Raw genomic sequence first — 23,805 nt, 5'->3', positions numbered from 1 at the left:
CAGCTATGTGTAGAATATGTAAAATTCTCCCAAAATACATGAATAATAAAACTAAATATATTTCACCCATGTAATTATAACTAATATTCTTAAATTTTTGATTACTTCCAAATTCTTAAGCATTCAGGAACTTTTTTCACTTTGTTTGAAAGGGCTTACCTTGAGTCAGGTACTAATCTCCTTTTTGAAAAATAAATGAAGTATTAAGCCCATAAAGTTAACATTATAACTTAATTTCCTTAAGGAAAAAGGAAAGTGCTAGACGGAAACCTCTTGGGAAATTCTTATTTAAACCTAATGAATTTGTTATATGGTTCAGGCTTAGAGATTATGGTACCTGCCCTCCTCTTGTTCCAAAGAATGTGCTGAGAGCATTCATGTAATAACATTTATAATGTATTTTGAGTTCTTAGGACAGATTCACTATTTTAATATATATTTTATTGATTTTTTACAGAGAGGAAGGGAGAGGGATAGAGAGTTAGAAACATCGATGAGAGAGAAACATCGATCAGCTGCCTCCTGCACACCCCCTACTGGGGATGTGCCCGCAACCAAGGTACATGCCCTTGACTGGAATCGAACCTGGGACCCCTCAGTCCCCAGGCCGACGCTCTATCCAGTGAGCCAAACCGGCTAGGGCCAGATGCACTATTTTAATGATAAGATTATTGTATATAGTACAAGTGAAAATTATTCACAAACTTAAGAATGAATTCCATTGACTAATAATTCAGCATCATATCCGTTTTTATGTAAATAGACATTGTATAGCTGAGGAAGATAACAGTTATGTAATTTTTAAGGTAAGATTATTTTTTAAATAATTTTTTGTCAGCTTCAAGTTTTATTCATGTTTAAAATATTTCCCATAATCTATCATGTTGCTTTCTGTGTTCCTGCAATGATTTAGTGCACAGAATAAAAAATGATTCTTAATCGCCAAAAAGTGAAGGAAATGGTGATATCAAATTTCTAAGGTAAGAATTTAAAAGCATGGTTTTCACTTCTGCAGTATACTGCACTACCTTCTTTAAAAGTTGCTCTTTTGATAAAAATGACAGAGATCCTAATTCTGACTCCTGACCATTAGTAAAATTTTTATGTTCCTTTACTTTTAATATTCCATTTGTTAAATAAGGCTAACTTAATATTTGTCTTTAGCTTAAATTACAAAATGTAATCTGTATTTCTGATATGGTAAATGCTAAACTAGGAAGTCTACTTTGTCTGTCTGTCATATGTATGCGCTTGCATTGAGGTTACTTATCTCTTCATTCTGTTAAGTGCCCCTCTTCCGGAGCTAACAGAACCTGGTGCACGCCATCCTGGAATCTCGCCTCCAGCTTTAGAACAGCTCTGAGCCGGAAGAGGGTCTGTTCCGCTCTCAGTGGCCCAGGGCAGGAGGTCCATGTTAGTTTACAATCCCTTTCCAAGTTGAAACGCTTAGCAAGTCCTTGCTGCCAACCAGACCACTCACAAATCAATTAAGTAAGCAATCCAGTGCTCTCCTACATCACAAGGCACACTGATCTTTGCCCCTTAAAGCTGCTCCACCCTGTTCTTACGCCTGAAACTTGTCGCCGAAGCCCATGTTGTTTAACTGGTGGTATTAAGTCCAAAGGGGGTCTGTTTCTCAGGTCATTGGTGGACCTCTAACCTGACCGAATGCATTTCAGTGACCCTCTCTGATGCCTCAGCCATTGGCTGGCTGGCGGTGCAGTGTTATAATGGTAACTGACCTCCACACACCAAGGTCCGTCTGTCAGAAGCGAAGATTCTCTCTCTCTCTCTCTCTCTTTTTTTTTACTACTAGCTTTTACTATTTTCTAATCTTCAGCACAAACTAAATGAACACATCTACAGTGAACGCAAATGGTGCTTATAACTTGGGAGATGAAAGACTCGATGCCTGTAAGCCTGTTTTGGGTCCCACTGAACATGCTGCCATAGAGCAGAAGCCCACAGGTCCGCTTTTAAAAGTCGGAAATTGAGGTCCGTATTGTACTTCAGAAATAGCAAGCCAGGGGAGAGACATAAATCTGACAGGCCATGCCTGAAATTTGCTTTTCCTCACATCAGTCAAGGTGGCCTGGGAGCGTGGAGGGAGGGGAAACGCGTAGCATTAAAAACCTCTCGGCTGTGAGGATGTGGTTTTCCTCTTATCCTTAAATAGGAGAGATGGGCAGGGGTATTAGTCACGTTGCTTGGAGCACACAGAGCTTGTTCTGGAAACATGGTCCAAATGAGAAATGGCCTTCGAGCTTCCAGATAGAACCAGACTCAAGGAAGAGCTCATCTCCATCTGCCCTTGAAATGCAAGATGGATGGTGCTCTTGGCTGTGTGCTGTCTTTAAAGAAGAACTGGCTCCTACCTCTTCGGTAACATTGGTTGTTAAGGAAGTGGTGCCTCGGGTTTTGTGTAGATGAGTGAGCACGAGGGGTTGGCCCCAGCGTCATTTCCTACCTGTCCGTTAGGGCCTATGATGAGTGTTTGTTGTGAAAACCCTGCTGTGGGGAGTCCCCCATTTCATTTTGGTTCACCTTTATTTTGGACACAGATGCATGCTCTTTTTAACCTCTAGTCTGTGAAGTGATTGTAGGACTTTTTTTTTTTTTAAACGGAGGACAAAATCTTGTTGGCAACCTAAAAATCAAAGCTGAACAAGCTGCTAAAGTAAGTTCCTGATGAAAAAGTTTAAAAATAAAAACTAATTGCTACTGCTTTCCCAGTAATTGTATTGCTAAGTCGTGTGTAAAAGAGATATTACTGTCCTTGTATAAATAAAATTTTTCTGTAATACAATTATTGATTTTTCAGAAGCTGTCCCTATAAAATTTTTCTTTTCACGTATTTCCAGATACTGCCCCAAACAAAAATTATTGAAATGTTCAATCTGTGAAATTCTATATGCCTGGTAAAATATTTTTGTATGTAAAAAGAAATAAATATTTAATATTGGAAAAATGTAGTGTTTCATTTATAAGTAGAACTGAGGCTTACAGATAGTAAAATACAGAGACTATGAGGTTAGCTTTGGAAACTTCTTTTAAATGCTAATAATTTTTATAAAACGCCTCTAATGTAACTTAGTTTTATAAATTTTCACCTGCCTCTCCTCTTGAACAAGGAAACCCTAACTATTGTTTCTTCTATGCCAGCCCAAGTTTCAAACACAACATACTCAAGGAAAGAAGTTCCAAGACAGAGAAGATTGAAATACAGGATCGAGAAAAGGCCTCTATGCTCAGAGGGCATGGGGTGCTCCTAGGACCATTGCCAGAGAAACCTGGTGGGAGACAGGTGTGCGGTGGCAGGCAGCTCAGCCCCAGCCCTGCCTCGAAACGGCGGACCCACCCGGCTGGCCAAGCGATGGAGGCGTGACCGTGGTGCGTGCAGGAAGCCTGTGTCCCGAAAAGGTACTTTGCTACTCTTTCCCCAGCTGGTTTCTGGGATCCTATACCTCATGGTTGAGAAAGTGCTAGTTCAGTGTATTTCTGATGTCTCCCAAAGAATCAGCGTGACCTACAGCAGTTCCTGGATTAACGTGGTTTCGTTCATTGTTTCATTCTAACGTTGATGAGGGGGAAATCGATTACAGGCCAGAGCCACCGTCTGTGGAGTTTGCACGTGGGTTTTCTCGGGGCATTCGGTTTCCTGCCACATCCCAAAGGTGGGCATGTTGGATTAACTGGCTTGTCTACACTGCCCCCGTGTGTGTGTGGGTGTGAGTGGCCCTGTGATGGAAGGGCGTCCTGTCCAGGTGGGTTCCCGCCTTGCGCCCTGAGCTGCTGGAAAGGCTTCAGCCACCAGGGACCAGGAACTGGCATCGTCGGTTTGGAAAATCATTCTTGTTTTTATTCATCTTTCTTAAATGTTTGTATAGCTCACATCTGTTTCATTGTTTAATATTTGAAGTGTTTTGAGATCTTTATTTAGAAGTGTGGTGATGCTTTTGTGACCAGGAATAGGCCATAGGAACTTGACTTGTGCTTATATCAGGTAGCTTATGGTTTAAAATGGTTTCATTACATGTTGTTTTGCTTAAAGTCGCAGTTTCCAAGAACCTATGGACTTCCGTCTTTTACTACCTGTCAGTTTTCTATCAGCACAGTAACAAATTACCACAAATTTAGCAGCTTAAAACACAGACTTCTTCTCTCAGTTCTGGGGGCCAGGAGCACCTGGTGCAGCCTCAGGCTACATCCTTCCCAGTAGCTAAGTTTTAAGACACCGTCCAGCAGGGTAACTGACCAGTGTTAGGGCAGCTGTGGAACAGCTAAGAAATAAAATGCCTTAGTCACCAGTTCGATGTAACCCAAGCTTTTACACTTGCTGGGATGGCACCTTTCCTGTCTGTCTGACGTCTGTCTTTTTGTGTGTGTGCACTGTGGTTTAGGCTTTTTTATTATTATCTAGGGAGGATAATACATACAAAATTCTAACAGGAATGGAAGGGTGAACCACCCCTTCCCCACCTTTTGCCCAGCCTCTCCCTCCCTCCCCAGAGGAGCCCACTGGGTTTCCAGTGACTCGTCAGTGAGGTTTCTGTCCCATGCACGGCGATACATGTCTCTGTTTTTCACACAAGTAGACTCCCATTACACATCCCGTTTACAGTTCGTTCTGTATATTTATTTTATTTCAGAAAACCAGACATGGACTGTGCCACCATTTTAGCACCATTTTCACGTTGACATGTTCCTTTCCAGTTTGTGCATGAGGTGCTTGTTTTTTGTTGTTGCCACCACAGTGTACACTGCTGTGTCCTTTTCTTCTCATGGATCATAGGTTTATTTATGCAAGTACTCGAACATGGATTATTCTCATTTTCCAGAGGTGATGAAAGGGTTACTTGCTTCATTAGCATTCATTAAAATCTTCAGAGCAGGAAGCAGTAGAGGATAGTGAGGTGAAAAGCCTGTGCCGCGTAGCACATTTCTCTCTAACCACTGCTGCTCCCGGGCTGGACAGGCCTCGCAGCGGGCGCACCAGGTGGTGCTGAGGGAGAGCAAGTGGCTGCAGGTCCCAGGGGACATTAGCAGTGGGACCGGGAGACAGCCCAGGCTATTTATAGAAGGCTGTGGAAACAAGAAAAGGCAAAATCCACACGTTCAGAGCTTCCTGTGACATATATTTTATAAATCAAACACCCATCATGCATGGGAACTCAGCACATTGTTCTTGACATAGAATTAGTACGTTCACTGAAGCATGGCAAAGTCAGATAAACCGCATATTTCTAGACCCCTACGGGAAGGCGGCCTGCTATTAGACTTTTTCAGTATAATTTTATTTAGCAGAATATATGTACTCCAGTGGCATTCACACTTCAGTTTTTAGTCACTGCAGAGCATACATCCTTCCCAGTAGCTACATTTTAAGACACCGTCCAGCAGGGTAACTGACCAGTGTTAGGGCAGCTGTGGAACAGCTAAGAAATAAAATGCCTTAGTCGCCTGTTCGATGTAACCCAAGCTTTTACACTTGCTGGGATGGCTCCTTTTCTGTCTGTCTGACGTCTGTCTTTTTGTGTGTGTGCTTTGGTTTAGGCTTTTTTATTATCTAGAGCAGTGGTTCTCAACCTTCCTAATGCCGCGACCCTTTAATACAGTTCCTCATGTTGTGGTGACCCCCAATTTCATTGTTACAAATTGAACATAATTATAGCATAGTGATTAATCACAAAAACAATATGTAATTACATATGTGTTTTCCGATGGTCTTAGGCGACCCCTGTGAAAGGGTCGTTCGACCCCCAAAGGGGTCGTGACCCACAGGTTGAGAACCGCTGATCTAGAGGATAATACATACAAAATTCTGTATGCAGAGCATACAGAACATCCAAAACATAGTCTTCAATGGAGAGAAATTGCTTCCCAGCATTCACAATTTAAAATGAATTTTGGGTCAAAGTGTCAGCCCCATCTGTTTTTGTGTCACAGGAAGAAAGGGAGAGAGGGACCCGTTTTTCTGGAGAATAAAGGTCTGTTTGCTGCCTTAGGATTCGCAGCCCTCGTCCAGCTCCTCAGGTGTGGGCTTGCACTTGCTCTCTGGGTCACCAGCGCAGGAGGGCCTCTTCCGAAAGGAAACTGCTTACAGAGTACCTGGCGGCTAACCTCAAGGTGACTGCTAGTGCAGAAGCTCACTTCTTAAATTCTCTTGTGAATTCATCTCCTTGATCAACTTTTAACTTGGCTCTGACCTAAGCCCCAAAGTGGTATCTGCACGGTGTGGACAGTGCCCAGCCCTGGCTGAGGACAGGAGCTTGGGATTCACCTGTGACGTCACTGGTGCACTCGGCCTAAAGCGCGGAGTCCGTTCAGGCTCACATACAGAACGAGTGGGGAAAGGTTGGGGACTTTGCAGGTGACAGCCCTGACGGCCGACTGTCGCCGTTCCAGGTTGATGTCGGCCGTGGCCAGCAGGCGCCGCACAATCCCAAACCTCTCCGTGTCTCTCAGAGGAGCCAGGGCTACGTCTTCGAGGTCAGACTCTCCACCAGCGGACAGTGCACAGAGCTGAAATGGCACGTTAGACACGTCACTTAAACACGTTACAGAACAACCAGTGCTGGACAGTCATGCACGTCCAGCTAATTAGGAAAACAGGTGGTGGTTTTCTGGGTTTTTTTTTAATTTCCCAAATGGAGCAGGAAAACCTTTAAGATGAAGATGTAACAAGATGTATGTGACCCAGGCCTGACGATTCCAATTTGCTGGAGTCCTGTCTAAATCCCTCCTCTCTGAACTCTGCATGTGACCCAGGCCTGACGATTCCAATTTGCTGGAGTCTGGAGTTCTGTCTAAATCCCTCCTCTCTGAACTCTGTCTGCTACTAGATCTTAAGCCAGTAGAACACACGTATGTAAGGCTTGTTTGGTTTTTAAATGAAGGTTTTAGAATATTTGCACCAACTCCTCCAAGCAGTAGGTACCATCGCTTACTTTATGCTTCCTGCCTCGAGAGCCTTTGCCCTTGTCCTTCCTTCTACCTGGAGACTCTCCCTCCAGAGTTCCACACAGACCTTCTCGTCTCTCGGTTTTTGGTGGAAATGCAGCATCAGAAGGGCCTGACCTAATCCCTCTCCATAGCCCAGCCACTGGCACATCATGGTGTTGTCCCCACCTGCTCCGATGTCTGCAGTTCTCTTCTTGACCATCACTGCTTAGTCTTTAACTGAAACCTGCGCCGCTCAGGAGAGCAGGGACCTGGCCTGTGTGTTCACCCGTCACCCTGCCTAGGACGAGACCTTCAGAGAGATCGCTGCTCTAATTGCAGCCGCTGAAAACATCCGAAACTGCTTTCTGGGGTCTTGGCGGTGCCTGTGACACTTTACCTTCAGTAATTATAAATTTGCCAGTAGATTTGATTTTTAAACAGGTGTTCAGGACCAGGTCAGTTTAGGAATATAGAGTAAAATATAAAATAAAAAAGCGAAGCCTTTAAAGTATGCATGAGTAGAGAATTCCGGAGTGTTCTCAGCGGAGGGCGGCACTCATCGGAATACACAAGTACTTGGGTGTCTACTATCCAAGCCAGCCTTACAACGCCACACCCTGTAGATGCGCCAAATACAACGAGCAGTGTAACCACAGGCTTAGCGTTACCATTTGGGCCAGACGGTAAACTATCCATTGTGCTTTAGAGTGGAGTAACCTGCTCTTTAAACACAAGCATCACGTGCCACGATTTGAGAATGAGCTCCATGGGCACCGCTGAAGGCTGCCAGCAGCACAGCGGGCTCAGGTCTGACGGAGAAGTGCTGGGCGGCGTCCAGCTTCCTTCTCTGAACATCTGCCAACCCCACGTGCCCAGAGGCACTTCTGGGCATAAAAGAGATGCAGTCACCAGGGGTGGGGGTGACATTAACACCCTGTGGATGGTTTTAACTCGCCTTCTCACCAGTTCGGCAGATGTGTTTCTCCCAAAAGGCCTTCAGAAAGCCTCCATGGTTGCCCTGGCCACCAGACAAGGTGGGTTTTTACACCCCTTTCTAAGTAAGTGCCTGCAGGAAACACGATACCCAAATCCCTCAAGACGGCAGGCAGGAACCTCGCTGTCTTAAGAGCTGTTGCGGTATCTAGGGGCGATGATGTGAAATGCCCAGGAAGGTCTTTAAAGAAAATGGGTTTCTGTCTGTGTTGAGCAGCCCATGAAGGCGGACAGAGGACTCTGTGGGTGGGAAGTTTTGTGCCGAGTAGCATAGCAGCCCTCCTGGAACGCCTAAGGGCTGCTCCTCCACCAGCAGAGCAAAGTGGGAAGCGGCACCCAGATCAGAGCTAGAGCTGACCTGCAGGGAAGAGGGACTTCGCTGGTGTGGTCTTGTAATGTTCTCTTTTCCTGTAGACTTGCTAAGCACTCAGCTGTTGTAAACGGAGCTGGGCTACAAAAGCAGAGCTGCTGCGTGCTCATCACTGCAGACAGCTAGCTAGGAAACGTACTGTTTCCATAACCTCACTACACCACCAGCTTTTACCCTCAGCGGCCACAGGACATGCATGCCGGCACATTTCAGGTAGTTCCGTTTTTGTGGTCGGACCAGGAATGCAGCATTCCCCCGGGCGGTAGAGCTGCTTGTGGTGGTGAATGACACTAAACTGCTCCTTGGCATGGTGCCTGGCGCACTCTTCAGATGCCTTTCCTGTGCAGAGCAGTGCCAAAGGCACTACCCGCAGTGCTCAGGGCTCCCCGGATGTGTGCCATTTCAGGGCCCTGGAGAGACAGTCGACCCCAACGTCCGCTTCCCAGATCAGGGAGCCGAGCTCTGAGGTTTGGGCCTGCAGAGCGTGCTGGCCTTGGCCCTTGGTCGCCAGGCCTTTAAGTAATCTGGGCAGGTGTGCCCTGCTACTCTGCCCCAGGCTGAGCAACACCCGCAGTAGCTGCCCCATTTTCTTCTTCTAATGACCCAATTTGTAGTTTAAAGAGGAAAAGCTTAATCTTCAATCTCAGGGCTAAGCTCCTCATTACCTAACTCTTGGTCTAGCCATGACATTTCCTGAGGGCACAAAGCTAATGATAGTCCTAAGAGAATGAAGTGTCTCTCTGAGACCATCAGTCCTCTGTGTCCTCCCTGCCAGGCGAGCGTGGTACAGAGCTAAGTTCTAGGCCTGCTCCTTCCCTGCAGTGCTGCATAAGGCTTGGAGTCCATAGACAAGTGCTTTGAGCAAATCCTTCCTCTCTGGGCCTCCATCTTCCTGTGAGGTAGGGCGTGTGGCGTAGGTGGGTGTAAAAAGTGGACTTAGTAATACCTGTGTGACCTATTTTGAAGGGCTGTTGAGGATGAGGAAGACTGGAAGTGTTTTATCAGCTGTGAGGTGTTCATCTCATCATTGCCCCACCCCCAGGCCCCTTCCTTACCAAGTGACATAGTGAAGGAATGATCTGGAGTTCACAGCAGGTGCCCAGCAGAGCTGCTCCGTTATCTGGCATTTCTGCAAAAGACAAAAATCAGTCACTTTAAAAAACAAAAGCATCTGTAGGAATATAGCCAGCCCTGGGCTGTGCCTAATGTATACGTCCCTGCTCTCCGGGCAGAGGTTATGCTCAGCAGTTGTTCAGTGAATGAATGGTGCTGAACAGGCACAAAGGGCTTTTAGGAAAGGCATGTGTTCGCCAGGGGATGTGCCCAGCAGGAAGAACTGCACAGACTCCGGGGAAGCAAGGAAAAGTAGAAAGAACTGGAATTTGGTGACAAAAGAGGTGCGTCACTGCACATTTGGGGTGTGCCTTGCATACACCTCTCTGAGCATGTTTCCTCAATGGATCAACCATAGTTTTTTTGTTGTTGTTTGTTTTTGTTTTTTGTTTTTGGCGTGTGTCAGAGAGCTGAGTAACCTATAGTGACCTGGGTTTAGAACCCTTTAGTCCTTCTTAGGAGGAAAACGCAGTGTGGCCTGACGAAGGGATGGCACACGGACCTCTAGAACCCAAGACTGTGCAGGCACCACCCCAGAAGGACCCGCCAAGCCCCAGGGAAAGGAGATCCAGGTCAGTGGTATTCAGACTGGTTTTACTCCCTCCCCGGGTAACACAGAGGCAGCCCCCACAGGAGCCGCTCCTCCAGGACACAACCTTTGAGCTGAAAAGGCAAAGGAAAAAAACGAATCACCTGCTGACTCATCGGGCCCAGAGACCGTTTGTGAGCTCCCTCCGCCTCCTGCCTTCATTAGCAGCCGTGATTACAACCCCAACACATTCAGAATTTAAAAAAGTAAGTCATGAGCATGTAATGAACGACTCATCAGCATATGGACCTGGGAGAGGCATTCTCTTTTTTAATTCTTTGAAAACTGGAAATTCCTGGGCTCTGTTGCTGTGGTGCAGGGAGGAACCCTGAGTGCACCGGGCACTCAACGCCCTGACTATTGCCCCCTTGAAGGGGCGTGGTGGGGACCAGGAAATGGGGTCTTGCCTTTCTGAACAGGGACTAAAGCCCTGTCTCCTCATGTAGGAGGGCTACCCTCTGGCATGGTGAGCTCGGGGCAACGGGTAGAGGAGCAGCAGGTGGGCCACTGTGCATCTCGGGAGGGCCGTGCCCCTGGCAGGGCCGCTCAACGAGTCGTGGAGCTGCGGAGCCCAGCAGCCAGGGCTTCGGGATGCTCCCCACCGCCCCCTGCCCTGATGGCCACAACTCGGGTGGTCAGTGTGTAAAGAGGGTCAGAGGGCCGAAATACTGGGGGGAGAACTGCTGCCAGCGGAAAGCCCCTGCCTCTCACACGGCCGGCTCACGCGACTGACAGGCTGGGTTTTGGGAGACGCTTTCCTGGGTGGTGAGGGGTGAGCCCGCCGACAGCCCTCCCCAGGAGGAAAGAGAAGGGCTCTGCCCAGAGCGCAGGAGCTGGCGGTGGACAGGCCTCCATGCTCGGCTCTGTGACGTCGTGGCGACCATGCAAACCTCCACTGCCCCCCACCTCTTAGCCTGCCCACTCCTGAAAGGAGGGAACCACGTGTGCCAGTCTCCACCTTAGTAAGCAAAGCGGTTTCAAAGCAACAGCAGGACCCCAGTGCCGTACCTGCCAGCGCACTGACCAGGAAGTAGGCTGTGGAGAAGAGCTTCTGGTCGCTGACCGCACCCTCGGGGCCCGGGTGCCCGCCCTGCACACTGCACCCCACCAGCCGCAGGAAGGCTGTGAGGTTCTGCCTCTGGGGGGGCTTCAGCTCCCCCAGGATCGCCTGTGAGGGCGACAGGCCGCTGACCACGTCGTCACACTGCAGGGGAGGAGAAGAGACCAGGTGATGCAGCAGCCCTAGCCTTGGCTGTCACCCAGGTAAAGCAAGCCTAATACTTCCTCACAAGGAGACAGTGAGCCGAGCCTTGCCCAGGGGCTGTGCTTTCACTGCGAGGGGAGGCGGCGTGCAGGGGCTGTGGGGTAGCGCCTTCCAGGGCAGGGTCTGTTGGGTTGGACCAGGGACTGGACACGTGACTGCACGCAGAGCTGAGGAGAACATGAAGGCACCGTCCTGTCATGCTTCTCACGCTTTAAACCTGGCACTCCCGCCCCAGCCACATTCCCACCTGGGCCCAGGGAGCCTCAGCCATCGGCGTGGGAGGTGGGTGGTCCTGCCAGCAAGGGCTGCCTGGCCACCCAGCACCGCCCAGCCATTGCAGCCTCCACATCCAGGTGCATTCGTATGAGAGCCCGCGGGCCCCCGCCACCCAGGCAGCTGGTGCTGGCCTGACATTTCCCTCTTGAAAGAGACATTTTAGAAAGTAAAAGTCAGTAGGCTTTTAAACATCTGTGCGCTCCCTGGGCCAGCACACCCTCCCAGGAGCTCTGCATCCCCCAGGACGGTGGGTGTCCTGGCTGGTGACTGTTTCAACACGGCTGGTTCCATCATAGTCGCTAAGCTCTTCTGACACAATCCAGCTTTGAGAGGGGAAAATAATACGTCCCCTGGACGCCATGAAGCATTAAATCAGAAAACCAGAGCTCAGACTCTGCATAAAAGAAAACCAAAAAGACCAAAAACAACCAACGACAGCAGAAATCAGGCTTGTAGCTCCCCGGCCTCCTGCAGGGAAGCAGAGCAGAAAGCCCAGGTGGATGGGGCTGGCAGCTGGGGTGTCCCTCACCATTTCTACAACTAATAGTTAAGGAACTCGACTTCCCCAGAAAATCCTTCTGCCACAAAACAGAAAAACACAAAGGCCTGCTTTTCAGTCTGTTCTAAGTAAAATAGGTTGACTTGTTGGGCTCTACCACATAGCCCAGTGATGGCGAACCTATGACACGCATGTCAGAGGTGACACGCGAACTCTTTGATTTTTCTTTGTTAAATGGCATTTAAATATATAAAATAAATATCAAAAATATAAGTCTTTGTTTTACTATGGTTGCAAAGATCAAAAAATTTCTATATGTGACACAGCACCAGAGTTAAGTTAGGATTTTTCAAAATGCTGACACGCCGAGCTCAAAAGGTTCGCCATCACTGACATAGCCCCTTGCAGTGGGTTGAACAGTGCCGCCCCCACCCCCAAGTCTATCTGGAACTTCAGGATGTGACCTTATTTGGAATAGAGTGTCTGCAAAGGTAACTGAGGTAAGGGTCTTGGCATGAGATCCTCCTAGGTTGAGGTGGGCCCTAATCCACTGGCGGATGTCCATTAAGAAAAGGAAAAGGAGGTGACAGAGGAGAAGGCCGTGGGAAGACGGTATACACTGGAGCGATGCAGCCACAAGCCAAGGAATGCCAGGAGCTGTAAGAGTGAAGGGAGGTTCTCCCCTCCAGCCTTCGGGGGAGCATGGCCCTGCTGACGCCTTCAGAGAATCGATTTCTATTGTTTTAAGCCAAGAAGTTTGTGGGCACTTGTTACAGCAGCCATAGGGAACCAATGTACACCTAGACTCCTGGCATCAGCTACCTCTCTGCAGTTAGGAAACTAAGGACCTGGGATAAGAAGCAAAAAAGCTTTAGTGTTCAAGAGGTGGGGAAATCTTAAACGCAGTTTTTGTCTCCAGCTCAGGCCAAAGCCTCTTCCAAGCAGTCCAGCCTCCCACATCTCCGGAACCCCGAGGGGGAGACCCTGCACCTCGAGACGTCTCTGGTCTTACCACTTGTTCCAGGACCAGGAGTAACTCCTCATCAAACAGGACCGCCTGCAGGACACCGCTCAGCGCCGTCTGCTGCTGCTCCGGCAGCTGCGCCAGGGGCTGGAAGTTCCTCTCCAAGGGCACAGTGGCTGTGGGGGCGGCAAGCACACGGCTCAGGACGGCTGTGCACGCAGAACCGGATGGCAGCTCGCGCTTTTTATAGCCAACTGTCCTCAGCTCTGTCGTGGACACGTCAGCTGCACAGTCCGCCGTCGAGCTCGGAGATAAAGGACATGGAGTTAAACACCACCCTGCGTGTTAGGAGTGGGGGGGGGCAAAAAGGGGGCTGCCACGCGTAGTTTCAGACTCACTCAATAGTAAGTCTAATGGGTTATTTTTCTGGAAAAGTCATTTAGGCTCCTTTCTATAGAAGTAAATTATCACGGCTGAGCTACTAAACATCAGTCTACTGTCACTGCTTCGAGCCATGCGGATTCCAAAATGCTACCTTTCATCCTTCCTGCTAATACATGGTCCACTTTGTATCCTTTAATGCATGTCAGAGCGGCTGGCCCTCTGGTCATGGCGACACGGCTGCTGCCCTCGGCTGGTCCCTTCTTCACTGTCTGTCCTGGAGAAGGGTGCTCGCTAGGCCCGCTGCCGGCTCACACTCTGCAGGATCCAGAGCCTCTCTCCTAGAATCTTCCTCTTTAACCAGTTAACTGCCACGCGTCCAAATGGAACCATCCCCACGCCACGACATTTTGAATTTACTTGCGTCTATAGATGCTAATGGCGTACAAAGGGTTAAAGACAGGCAAAAGCTCCTAGTAAGTGAAGCCAGCGGGGATGTGAAGGCTTGTGTGTAGGTGCTCACTCCTGCATCAGACGGGGCCTTCACTGCCGTTCTTCCAACACTGTTTTTGCTACAGAAACAAAAGCGTCTTCCGGTCTGGGCCTCGCTGGTAAGCTTCACTCCTCGCCTCCAGCCAGCACATTCTGAGCCGCTCCTGGCTCCTTGTGCTAAGCTCTCACATAACCATTTGTTTCTCCTTTTCCTTGCTCATCTCCCACCCTCATCTCCCCAAAAACCCCTCCAACGTTTTAAAACTGCTGTGGGGGGCAGAAGGCGTTGCTGCAGGCAAGTCACAGGTCGCCCCCTCCCCCCATGCCAGCACCCACGGCCTCGGGCCACGTGGTAAAGAGCCTCCAGGAGACGCTGACCAGGCCGGGCCTGTCTTGGCAGCGGCGCCTGGACTAGGATGAAACAGATGCAGAACTCGGGCTCTCTCCTTGCTGCTAACTAGCTGTTCCTCGTAGTTCTCGGGCTTCTATGTTAAAATGGAAGAAAACGCCAGGTCCCTGCCTCTTACACGCCTCAGTCTCAAACATGGTTCCCCACGACCCGGCCCAGGTGAGTCCTGAGTGCGCCAGGCCTGACTCAGGCGCCGTCCTCTCTGTTCTCAAATGCTCTCAGTGAAGTCACCAGAACCACCGCTCCTGAAGGCCACCTCACCGCCTGGGTCACATCACCTCCCGGGGTACAGTGCGGGTCAGCCGTCGGCCCACCATGCCCCGCCCTGCTGGCAGTACCTTGTTTCAAAGCACCCAGCGGTCCATCGGGGACAGACGGCCCCTGCCCGACATCTGGCATGTCTCCAAACGCAAACTCTCGGAAGGGCAGGGGGTCCAGGAAGATGGAGTCGATTCTCTTCTCGTGCTCGAAGCCACCGCACTTCCCTTGTAGGAGGCAGAATTCTGCAACACAGGAGAGGACAGGTCCGCACAGGGAGACGCCCACCTCCTCCCCATATACCTGCTTCCTGCAGGCGCTGCGCTATCTGATGCAACTCATCACGTTCCAGAAATGCCGGAGAAACGGTGGTTCCTGCCGCAGGGCTCGCCTGTGTGTCCTGCACAGCAACCTCTCCTCCACCCGGTTTCAACAAGCCGACCCGGAGCGGACCGCAGAGCTCACCGTACGTGAGCGAGCTGGGGATGCCTGAATTTAGTAGATTTGATTTGACCGAACTGATACTATCACAGAATTACTGACAGTATATTTAGGTGCACAAGTGGTTATGTTATATGGTTCTTCTTAAAGAGTCAACTTTATTAATAAAAAGAATACACAGCAAAAAAATGAACTTTTTTCTACAGTTATCTGAATGAATCTCAAAATGCTGAGTGAAAAACTAGTCTTTTTAAAGCCTTACCTTTTTTAGATACTTAAATATTTATAGACAAAAACAATAGAATACCTAGGACTTGCTTCGAAACAATTGAGTGGGGGTGGAGGGAGGTGGGAAATTACCGGTGGAGCATAAATTGCCCTCATTCTTGAAGCAGGAAGTACATGGGGTTCATTATATTACTTTCGCTATTTTTGAACATGTGTGAAATTTCCCATAAAAAAATTTAAATAAAAAGGGGTGGCAAGGCCCTGGCAACCCCGTCTGCCCCCTCCCAGACTTCCATGTCTGACATCCTGACTCAGGTATCTGAATTGTAGGCAAAAATGTGGCCATTTTATGTCCTGGGTGAGCAAGAACAGCAAGTGACTCTCGAGTCGGGTGCTTCCTGGGCTCCTATTTATGGAATGAAAGTGGCCGAGCCTGCGTGTGGGAGGCGTGGGGTCGGCACACACCTTCCTCTGCCTGTGGGCACCGATGGCAGTCATAGAGGTAGAATGGCTACGGCATGGAACTCTCCCCGTTCACTCATGGATCACACTCAGCACCAGAGCCCAGCTCGCTCGCCTCTGCACCAGGCGCGGGGGTGGGTGAGTGTGAACCAGCCCCCAGGGGTGACTTTGCTCCCCAAGGTCAGGACAGGACCATCCACAGCCTCAGATCCTGCCGTGAACCCTGGAGCCCCCAACTGGTTCTAGGAGCCATGGCACCAGCACCACTCCTGTCTGGGCGCATGCACCGCCCCCCGAAGGCACCGCCAGTCCTTTCATTTTCAGCATCGGGCACTGTGCTGGCGGCCAGGGATCGGAAAGGGCCACGGCTTCGCATGGGGCGGGGTGGGTGGGGGTGTTGGAGGAGGTGGACGGTCAGGTCACTGAAGCCAGCGAGGCAGGTCTAGCCGCCTCCTAAAGGCTCAGTGGGAGTGAGCGCTCCACGCGGACTCGCAGGTCAGACACGGCAGAGGCGGTGAATGCGCCCTGTGCCTGCCGGGCGTGCTGGCCCTGAGGGAAGGCTGGCCACGGGCAGGCCCCCATGCACATGGGAGACCTTCTCCTGGGACACGGAGCCTCGGAAGGTGTTGGAACAGGTAAGTGAAATGACCAAACTTTTAAATAATCGCATCGGGGCACTGCAGGATGGAGTGGCTCCGGGAAGCAGTGGAGCCGATGAGCCTGGTGGGAAACGGGGGTGGGATGGGCGCTGACAGACGCCTCCCCAGGAGCAGGGAGGGGGTTGCACAAGAGGCTTGTGAGATGTGCCCCCCCAGAAGGCGAGAGGGGGTCAGGCAGGCTCTGAGGGCCCCTCCGGCCCTGAGGCCCATGTTGATGAAGCTGGACCAGAACATTCTGTGGCGACAGAGAACAGATGGGGAATAAAAGCAGAACCGGCTCCCACGCAGGCACGGAGTCCCCCGGAACCGGGGCCTCTCCAGCAGCTGGCGCGTGGCCGCCGCCGTGGATGGCGATGAACGCAGCGGGCTCCCCGCCAGGGCTGGGACTGAGCCAAAGGACCCTGGAGAACTAATTCCCCAGGCACCTCCTCTCAGCAGCACCAAGAGGAGTTAGGCTCTAAGACGGCGGAAGCTAGCCAAGATAACAGGCTTGAAATCGAATTGCAAACAGGGGAGCCACAGAGGCCAGGCTGACTTCCCAAGTCCCGCTGAGGAAAGAGGCCCCTGAGGTGGGACAGGTGCCCCCAGGGCTGCGGGCACAGCAGGCACCCACCTCAGAGAAACGCCCTCGCAGCCCCACTGCCCGGAGCGGCTCCCCGGCCACCCAGAGGCTCACAGCACCCACGAGCACCCTTGGGAGCCGGTGAAGCTTTGCCAAGTGACACCTGGACCGTCGTCAACCCATCTGGACAGGCTCACCAAGGGGGGAACATCCTGGGGGGCACGTGGTATCACAGCTTATCATGTGCTGACAACAAAACTTAATCATCTGATGCAGTTTGTTCCACAGACAAATGGCTTTCAAACAGAAAGAATAAAATAACACAAATTTGGAACCAGGCATCTAAAAGCTGCAGGCACGTTTCCTGGTGTCCTTTTCCACTTGTCCCGTCCACCTTCTCCAGACCAACTTCTCAACACAGACACTTCCCTTCTGCCACCTCCCGGGGCTGCATTCCGCACCCCCGCTGCCCCTCCTGCAGGTCCTCATGTGCCCACAAGGACAGTCAGTGGTCTGAGTGCCTGTGGCCGCCGCCAACAGTGGACGATGCATGAGGTGAGCACAGAGGGCCGGCGCCCACAGGACTTCCTCCTCCGAACCTGTCCTGGCCCTGACAGGAACCGCCTGGGGGCCCGCAGGAGCCAGCAGCAGAGGTGTGCGTGCCAGTTAGGGCTCACTTCCTAAACGTGTCCACTGTGAAAACAGGAAACTGCACGCGAACAGAGGAATGCAATGAACCTCTACATACCCACCGACCAGCTCTGCCCACCCCACCTTCCTCTCCATCCAGCTTTCTTCCGAAGCAAACCACAGACATTACCAGGTCACCTGTGAAGACGTCAGTATAAAGCTCTAAAAAAATGGGTGGCTTTTTTACAAACGTATTACCATACCTACAAAGGTCAACCATTGATGTTACATGTATTCATTCACGTCCCCGAGAAGCGAACAGTTCTCTTGGACTCAGTACACCATCTTCTCAGGGAGCGTGCGGGGGAGGGGCCGTGCAACCTGAGCTCCCGGACACCTGCTAACCCCAAGCCCCATTTTCTTGAAGGACCCAATGCCCAGGATGGGCCAGCTTCAAACCACCGGCAACCAGAGGGCAAGGCCAAGAGCAATGTTTCTGGCTTCGTGTTGGGGGGAGGGGTGTGAAATGATGATGTCAATCCCTGAGGTGGAGAACTTAGTGAACGACCACGGTGCCAGCACTCCCTGTGCCTCACCGGTTTAATCCTCCCGCGGCCCCGTGCGGGAGCCCCTCCCAGGTGGGCAAGGCTCAGCAAGGCTCCACAGCTGGCCGAGGCCTCTCAGGTCTGTCTGATGGCAGAGGACACGCTCTTAGCCCTGCGTCGTGCTGGTGAAACCGCACCCCACACACTCCCAGTGCAGCCCACTGTCCCTTGTCACAGCCTCGAACGCTCAGGATCCCCAGTGTGCGCCCCAGGGAAGACAGCCCGTCCCTCAGCCTTGGCTCAGTCGGCCAAGAGCCCCAGCAGGAGGCAGCACTCACCGACCTGGCCGTCCAGTTTCACGTACAGCTCGATGACGCCGTAGGCGATGGTGGTGGGAGCCGGGATCTCCAGCACCACGTTGGTGTCCTTGACGACAGTCCCATCCTCCGTAGCTGACACCTGTGGGCGGGAGCACACTCTGACTTGTGCATTCAGCCCCCCGCTCTCTGCCTCCCCCAGGGCCTCGTGCACATGCCCTCGAGGAGTGGGAAGGGGAGCCTCATGACCTACACACATTCCCTAGTAAGTGGCCAACCTGGTGGTACAACAGTGAGGTTCCAGGGATCGGGATACAGTGAACTTAGGTCTCTGGTGATGAATCAGGTAGTAAGACAAGATAACTTCCCATTTCCCTCACAGGATTACAGGAACTGCACTGAAGTCCTAATGAAAACCCTGCCCAACAGTAAAGCCTGAGGGGGAACCCAGCTGACAAGCCCCTCGTGTCAACCCAGGCCCTGTGGGTGCACCTGGGCTGTCAGGGGAGGCTGGAGGGGATGCAGCATAGGGTGCAGAGCCCCTGCCCCACCAACTTCAGCCCTGGCTCGGGGCCAGTGTGGTAAGACTACAATGTGATCCAGAAGCACTGCTTAGACCAGCGGTTCTCAACCTGTGGGTCGCGACCCCTTTGGGGTCGAACAACCCTTTCACAGGGGTCGTCTAAGACCATCGGAAAACACATATATAATTACATATTGTTTTTGTGATTAATCACTATGCTTTATGTTCAATTTGTAACAATGAAAATACATCCTGCATATCAGATATTTACATTATGATTCATAACAGTAGCAAAATTACAGTTATGAAGTAGCAACGAAAATAATTTTATGGTTGGGGGTCACCACAACATGAGGAACTGTATTAAAGGGTCGAGGCATTAGGAAGGTTGAGAACCACTGCTCAAAAAGATCAGACCCTTTCACAGGGGTCGCCTAAGACCATCGGAAAATACATATATAATTACATATTGTTTTTGTGATTAATCACTATGCTTTAATTATGTTCAATTTGTAACAATGAAAATACATCCTGCATATCAGATATTTACATTACGATTCATAACAGTAGCAAAATTACAGTTATGAAGTAGCAACGAAAATAATTTTATGGTTGGGGGTCACCACAACATGAGGAACTGTATTAAAGGGTCGCGGCATTAGGAAGGTTGAGAACCACTGGCTTAGACAGACAGATGTGCAGGCAGACCTTTGCGTTCCCTCACTCAATCCACAAAGGCTTTGAGGCAGCCAATCCCAAAGCCATTCTGAGACCCCCGACTGCCAGAGGCCATGGGGGCGATGTGGCCGGGCTGGTGCTCCTTTGACCCATCTTCCTAGGGACTGAGCCTGACCCCACCCTGAGCGTCCCACTGCCCTGGCCTTGGGTCCACTTCAGGAACGGGCAGCCCAGGATGGTGCCCTGAGATCCAGCCCGAGCTCACCCCTCGGGTCCCAGCAGGTGGGGAGAGAGCCCGAGGAGAGAACCCATCCGAGGGAATCCACTCCCTGGAGTCCTGGATCCAGCAGTGTCGGAAGCCAGCCACTCCTGAAGGCTTCAATTTCAGGAGCCAATAAATTCTGTCAAGTTTAAGCCAATTGTGGTTCAATTTCTGTTAACTTGCTACACAAAGAGCCCTGATGAATGAAGACACCACCATCGAGGACCCTGACCAATGTCCTCACGGTGGAACCAGTGAGGCTGCTGTGGCCTTGCCCAGTGCCAATGCCCCGGCACGTGCGCACCTGCACAGTCTGGTTAGGACCCCGCCATGCCGCCCCCCACGTGTGCACCTACAGTCTGGTTAGGACCCCGCCATGCCGCCCCCCACGTGTGCACCTGCACGGTCTCGGTTTGGACCCCGCCATGCCGCCCCCCACGTGCGCACCTGCACCGTCTTGGTTTGGACCCCCACCATGCCGCCAAACTTCTCCTCAATCTGCACGCGCTCGGATATCACGCACTTCTGCGTGGTCACTATCTTCTGCGTCAGCACGCACAGGACCTCGTTCCGCCTCTCCAGCACCTGCTGCAGCAGGGGGCTTTTCAGATTGATCCTCCTGAGAACAAAGACACCGTGAGTGGCCTTGTGCCTCGGGGGACATGCAGTGTGAATTTCCTCCGCTCACACAGCGCGTGGCCGAGGAGTGAACAGGTGACAGCCAGCATCTTATTTCCTGCGATGAGAGGAGGGGCAGGAAGGCATCAACCATCCCCCCAGGACGCTGGGAGCTGCCAGGCTCCTGGACACGGGCTGGACACTGGGGAGGGGAGCCCTGGTCAAAAGCAGCGCTGGTTGTCAAGGAGGCGGAAAGGAAACACAACCCAAGCAGGACCCACAATCCTCCTGCCTCACACCTGGGGGCCCCGTTTTGTCATTTAATCAGCGCTGAGGGAGCACAGGCAGCCCAGCTGGGGCCCAGAAGTCCAGGATGAGGGCGGGGGGAGGGGGGATGCTGACCAGGTCCTCACAGAGGGGAGGGCAGGCTTCCAGTGCAAGCCGCAGGGAAGATACCAGATCTGAACGAAAATGGGACCTCTTCACCCGTCAGTCCCGGGAGGACATCTAATCTCTTACAAAGGGGTTTGCACAATTTTACAGATGGGGAAACTGAGGCCCGGGAGGCATGGCCTGCTCAAGGTCGCCCAGCAGACTCAGGCTCCCACACAGCTACTCTGGGGAATTTCAAGAATAAGCTAAATTTCCATCTACAGGAGATGATTTCACGCTTAGGAGCAAATGAAATAACCTCTCCGGAGATTTCATTCTCTGAGTCTATGAAGTGGACAGGAAGAGAACAAATTAGACTTGGTTCTGGCATGAGAACAATTACAGTGCTCATCCTGGCCGTGTAAATATTCCAAGGTTAGTACGTTGAAAAGCTCAGCAGCCACAAGCTCACCCCCCGCCCCCACTTCAGGCAGACAGACTCTCAGGGTTCTGAAAGTGCCCCCAGAACTGCAGTGAGCAGATGGAAGGTCCTGCCTCCATGTAACATGCTGCCTGGAGTGAAAACAGCAGGTGTCCATCAACAGAGGAATGGACAGACAGCTGTGGTGCATGCTCAGAATGGGATATTATCTATATACTGTATATATAAAAGGCTAATATGCCAAGTGTCCGTCCAACCGGTAGCTATGACATGCACTGACCACCAGGGGGCAGATGCTAAATGCAGGAGCTGCAGGGACTTGGCAGCGGAGGTTCTCAGGTGATGCACCCCAAAACCAGGGAGAAGGGAGCCCGATTCCTCACGGGGCTGTGCGATTCCACCTTCGGCCGTGGGTTATGTTGTTGCTGGGGCACTGTCGGCCCTGATTCTGGTTTACTGCACACTTGTGTTTGAGTTCCACACCCTGGATGACAGCAACTTTGCAGAGTGCTCTTTCACACTCTGGGATCCCTTGGGGGATGTCAGAGAGCCGGTTTCAGCTGGATCCCTGCAGGCCAGGCCGAGGGACCCCACCTGCCAGAGGGACCCCGCTTACTCCGCAGATGCCCTTTGAGCCATGGCACCACCCCAGGTGCGGCCAGCTGGGGAGAGACCGTGAGAAGCTGGTTCCAGGGCATGTCCAGCCCATCTCATCCAGTCCCACCCTGCCCAGACCTGCCCCTCTGGCCACCTTCTAATTAATTTCCTTTCAATATGCACAAATCCTTGCACTGGGTCACTAGTTCAAACATAAAAGTCCTGATGCATGCTACAACACGAACCAACCTCGAAGACATTATGCTGAGTGAGATAAGCCAGACACAAAAGGAGAAACACTGGACCATTCTGCTTCTGTCATACAGCGGGATTTCTATGAACTATCTAGGCAAATTCATAGCGACAGAAAGGAGATTTGAGGTGGCCAGGGCGGGGGAGGGGAATGGGGAAGTTCTTGAGGTGATGAAAAAGTTCTAGAAATGGATAGTGGTGTTGGCTGCACAACAGTGTGAATGTCCTTAATGACTTCGAATTATACACTTAAAAACAGCGCCCCAGCCCTAGCCAGTTTGGCTCAGTGGATAGAGCATTGGCCTACGGACTGAAGGGTCCCAGGTTCAATTCCAGTCAAGGGCACATGCCTGGGTTGCAGGCTCGATCCCCAGTAGGGGGTGTGCAGGAGGCAGCCAATCAATGATTCTCTCCATCATTGATGTTTCTATTTCTCTCTCCCTCTCCCTTCCTCTTGAAATCAATAAAAATATATATTTTTAAAAAATAGCACCCTGGCCGGTGTGGCTCAGCTGTTGGAGGGACCTCCTGTACACCCGGAGGTCCTGGGTTTGGTTCCCAGACAGGGCATGTACCTCAGATCCTGTCGGAGCGCGTAAGGGAGGCAACTGGTCAGTGTGTCTGTTTTTCTCTCTCTCCTCCCTCCCTCTTCCTCTCTCTCTCCCCATCCCTCTCCCTCTCTGAAAATCAATGAACGTGTCCTCAGGTGAGGATTAAAAAATTAATAATAATTAAAGTGACAAATTTTATGTTATATATATTTTATCACAATAAAAAAGTAAAGACGTAAAAAAGCATCTCAGTAGTGGTTAAAGAAATGCAAATTATAACAATGTTTCACACATATTAGCTAAGTCATGAAAATAAATAGACAGCAACAACAAAAAGCTACCCAGGCTCCATTCTCGGGAGGCACGCAGAGCCGGGGCTGGAGCCTGCCCTGCTGGGTGCCAATCCCCGCCCCGCCCCTCTGGTTGGGTGACCTTGAGTGACTCACCCCACATCTGCACCTGGGCCCTCTCATGGACACACTGACAGTAACTACACTGTCCGTGTGGGATCGTCGCAAGGTTTAGATGAGCACGATGTTAAACGTTAGCTGACTCCAGCCACCTCCCTGGGCTCCTCTGCTGAGGCCCACAAAGCAAAGCCACGTGACGGAATTACAGCTATGTAATTGGGTTGGAGGGACTTTGTCATGTCACTCACTTGCTTAGAAGCCCTCACGGCCACATTGCATCTCAACCCCACCACACACACACACACCACACATATGCACGTGCACACACATACATGCACGTGCACACATGCACGTGTGCACACACACACATACACACGGCCTCAGCACCTGGCCTGCCCTAGGCAACCCCACCTCCTGCTTTCTCCCTGTGCCTTAAACACGCCAGACCCATGGCCCCATCCACAGGCGCTCATCACCTAGGGAGGCGGTGTTCCCGGCTCACCCCCATCCCACTGTCACGTCCTGAGAACACCTCAGAGAGCACAGCTCCACTGGTACTTTTCTAGCTCGTTTGTCTGTGTTCACTGCCCGTCCCCTCCTGAGTCTAGACCAGTGGTTCTCAACCTTAGCTGCACATTAGAATCACCTGGGAATCTTTTTAAAATCCTGTTTGCTGGGCCTCATCCTCCGGAAATTCTGTTTCTTT

At 51.1% G+C, this 23,805-nt stretch overlaps 1 protein-coding gene across 1 annotated transcript in view; it reads right to left on the bottom strand.

Annotated features, from left to right (window-relative positions):
- Window positions 1–4,614: 4,614 nt before the first annotated feature.
- DFNA5 (deafness, autosomal dominant 5) overlaps window positions 4,615–23,805 on the bottom strand; it is a 34,935-nt gene continuing 15,744 nt past the window's right edge. Inside the window, exons 4-11 of the mRNA XM_005872265.2 lie at window positions 20,305–20,476; window positions 18,416–18,536; window positions 14,631–14,795; window positions 13,059–13,186; window positions 11,016–11,211; window positions 9,361–9,434; window positions 6,281–6,522; window positions 4,615–5,082 (exon numbers count right to left, since the gene is read on the bottom strand). Coding sequence (XP_005872327.1) covers window positions 6,289–6,522; window positions 9,361–9,434; window positions 11,016–11,211; window positions 13,059–13,186; window positions 14,631–14,795; window positions 18,416–18,536; window positions 20,305–20,476 — 1,090 coding nt within the window. The 3' untranslated portion in view covers window positions 4,615–5,082; window positions 6,281–6,288. The remainder of the gene's footprint in view (window positions 5,083–6,280; window positions 6,523–9,360; window positions 9,435–11,015; window positions 11,212–13,058; window positions 13,187–14,630; window positions 14,796–18,415; window positions 18,537–20,304; window positions 20,477–23,805) is intronic.

Source organism: Myotis brandtii, unplaced genomic scaffold (assembly GCF_000412655.1).
Source record: "Myotis brandtii unplaced genomic scaffold, ASM41265v1 scaffold374, whole genome shotgun sequence".
Lineage (NCBI taxonomy): Eukaryota > Metazoa > Chordata > Mammalia > Chiroptera > Vespertilionidae > Myotis > Myotis brandtii.
Note: the sequence above shows the minus strand (reverse complement) of the source record. Positions and strands in the feature narration are given on the sequence as shown.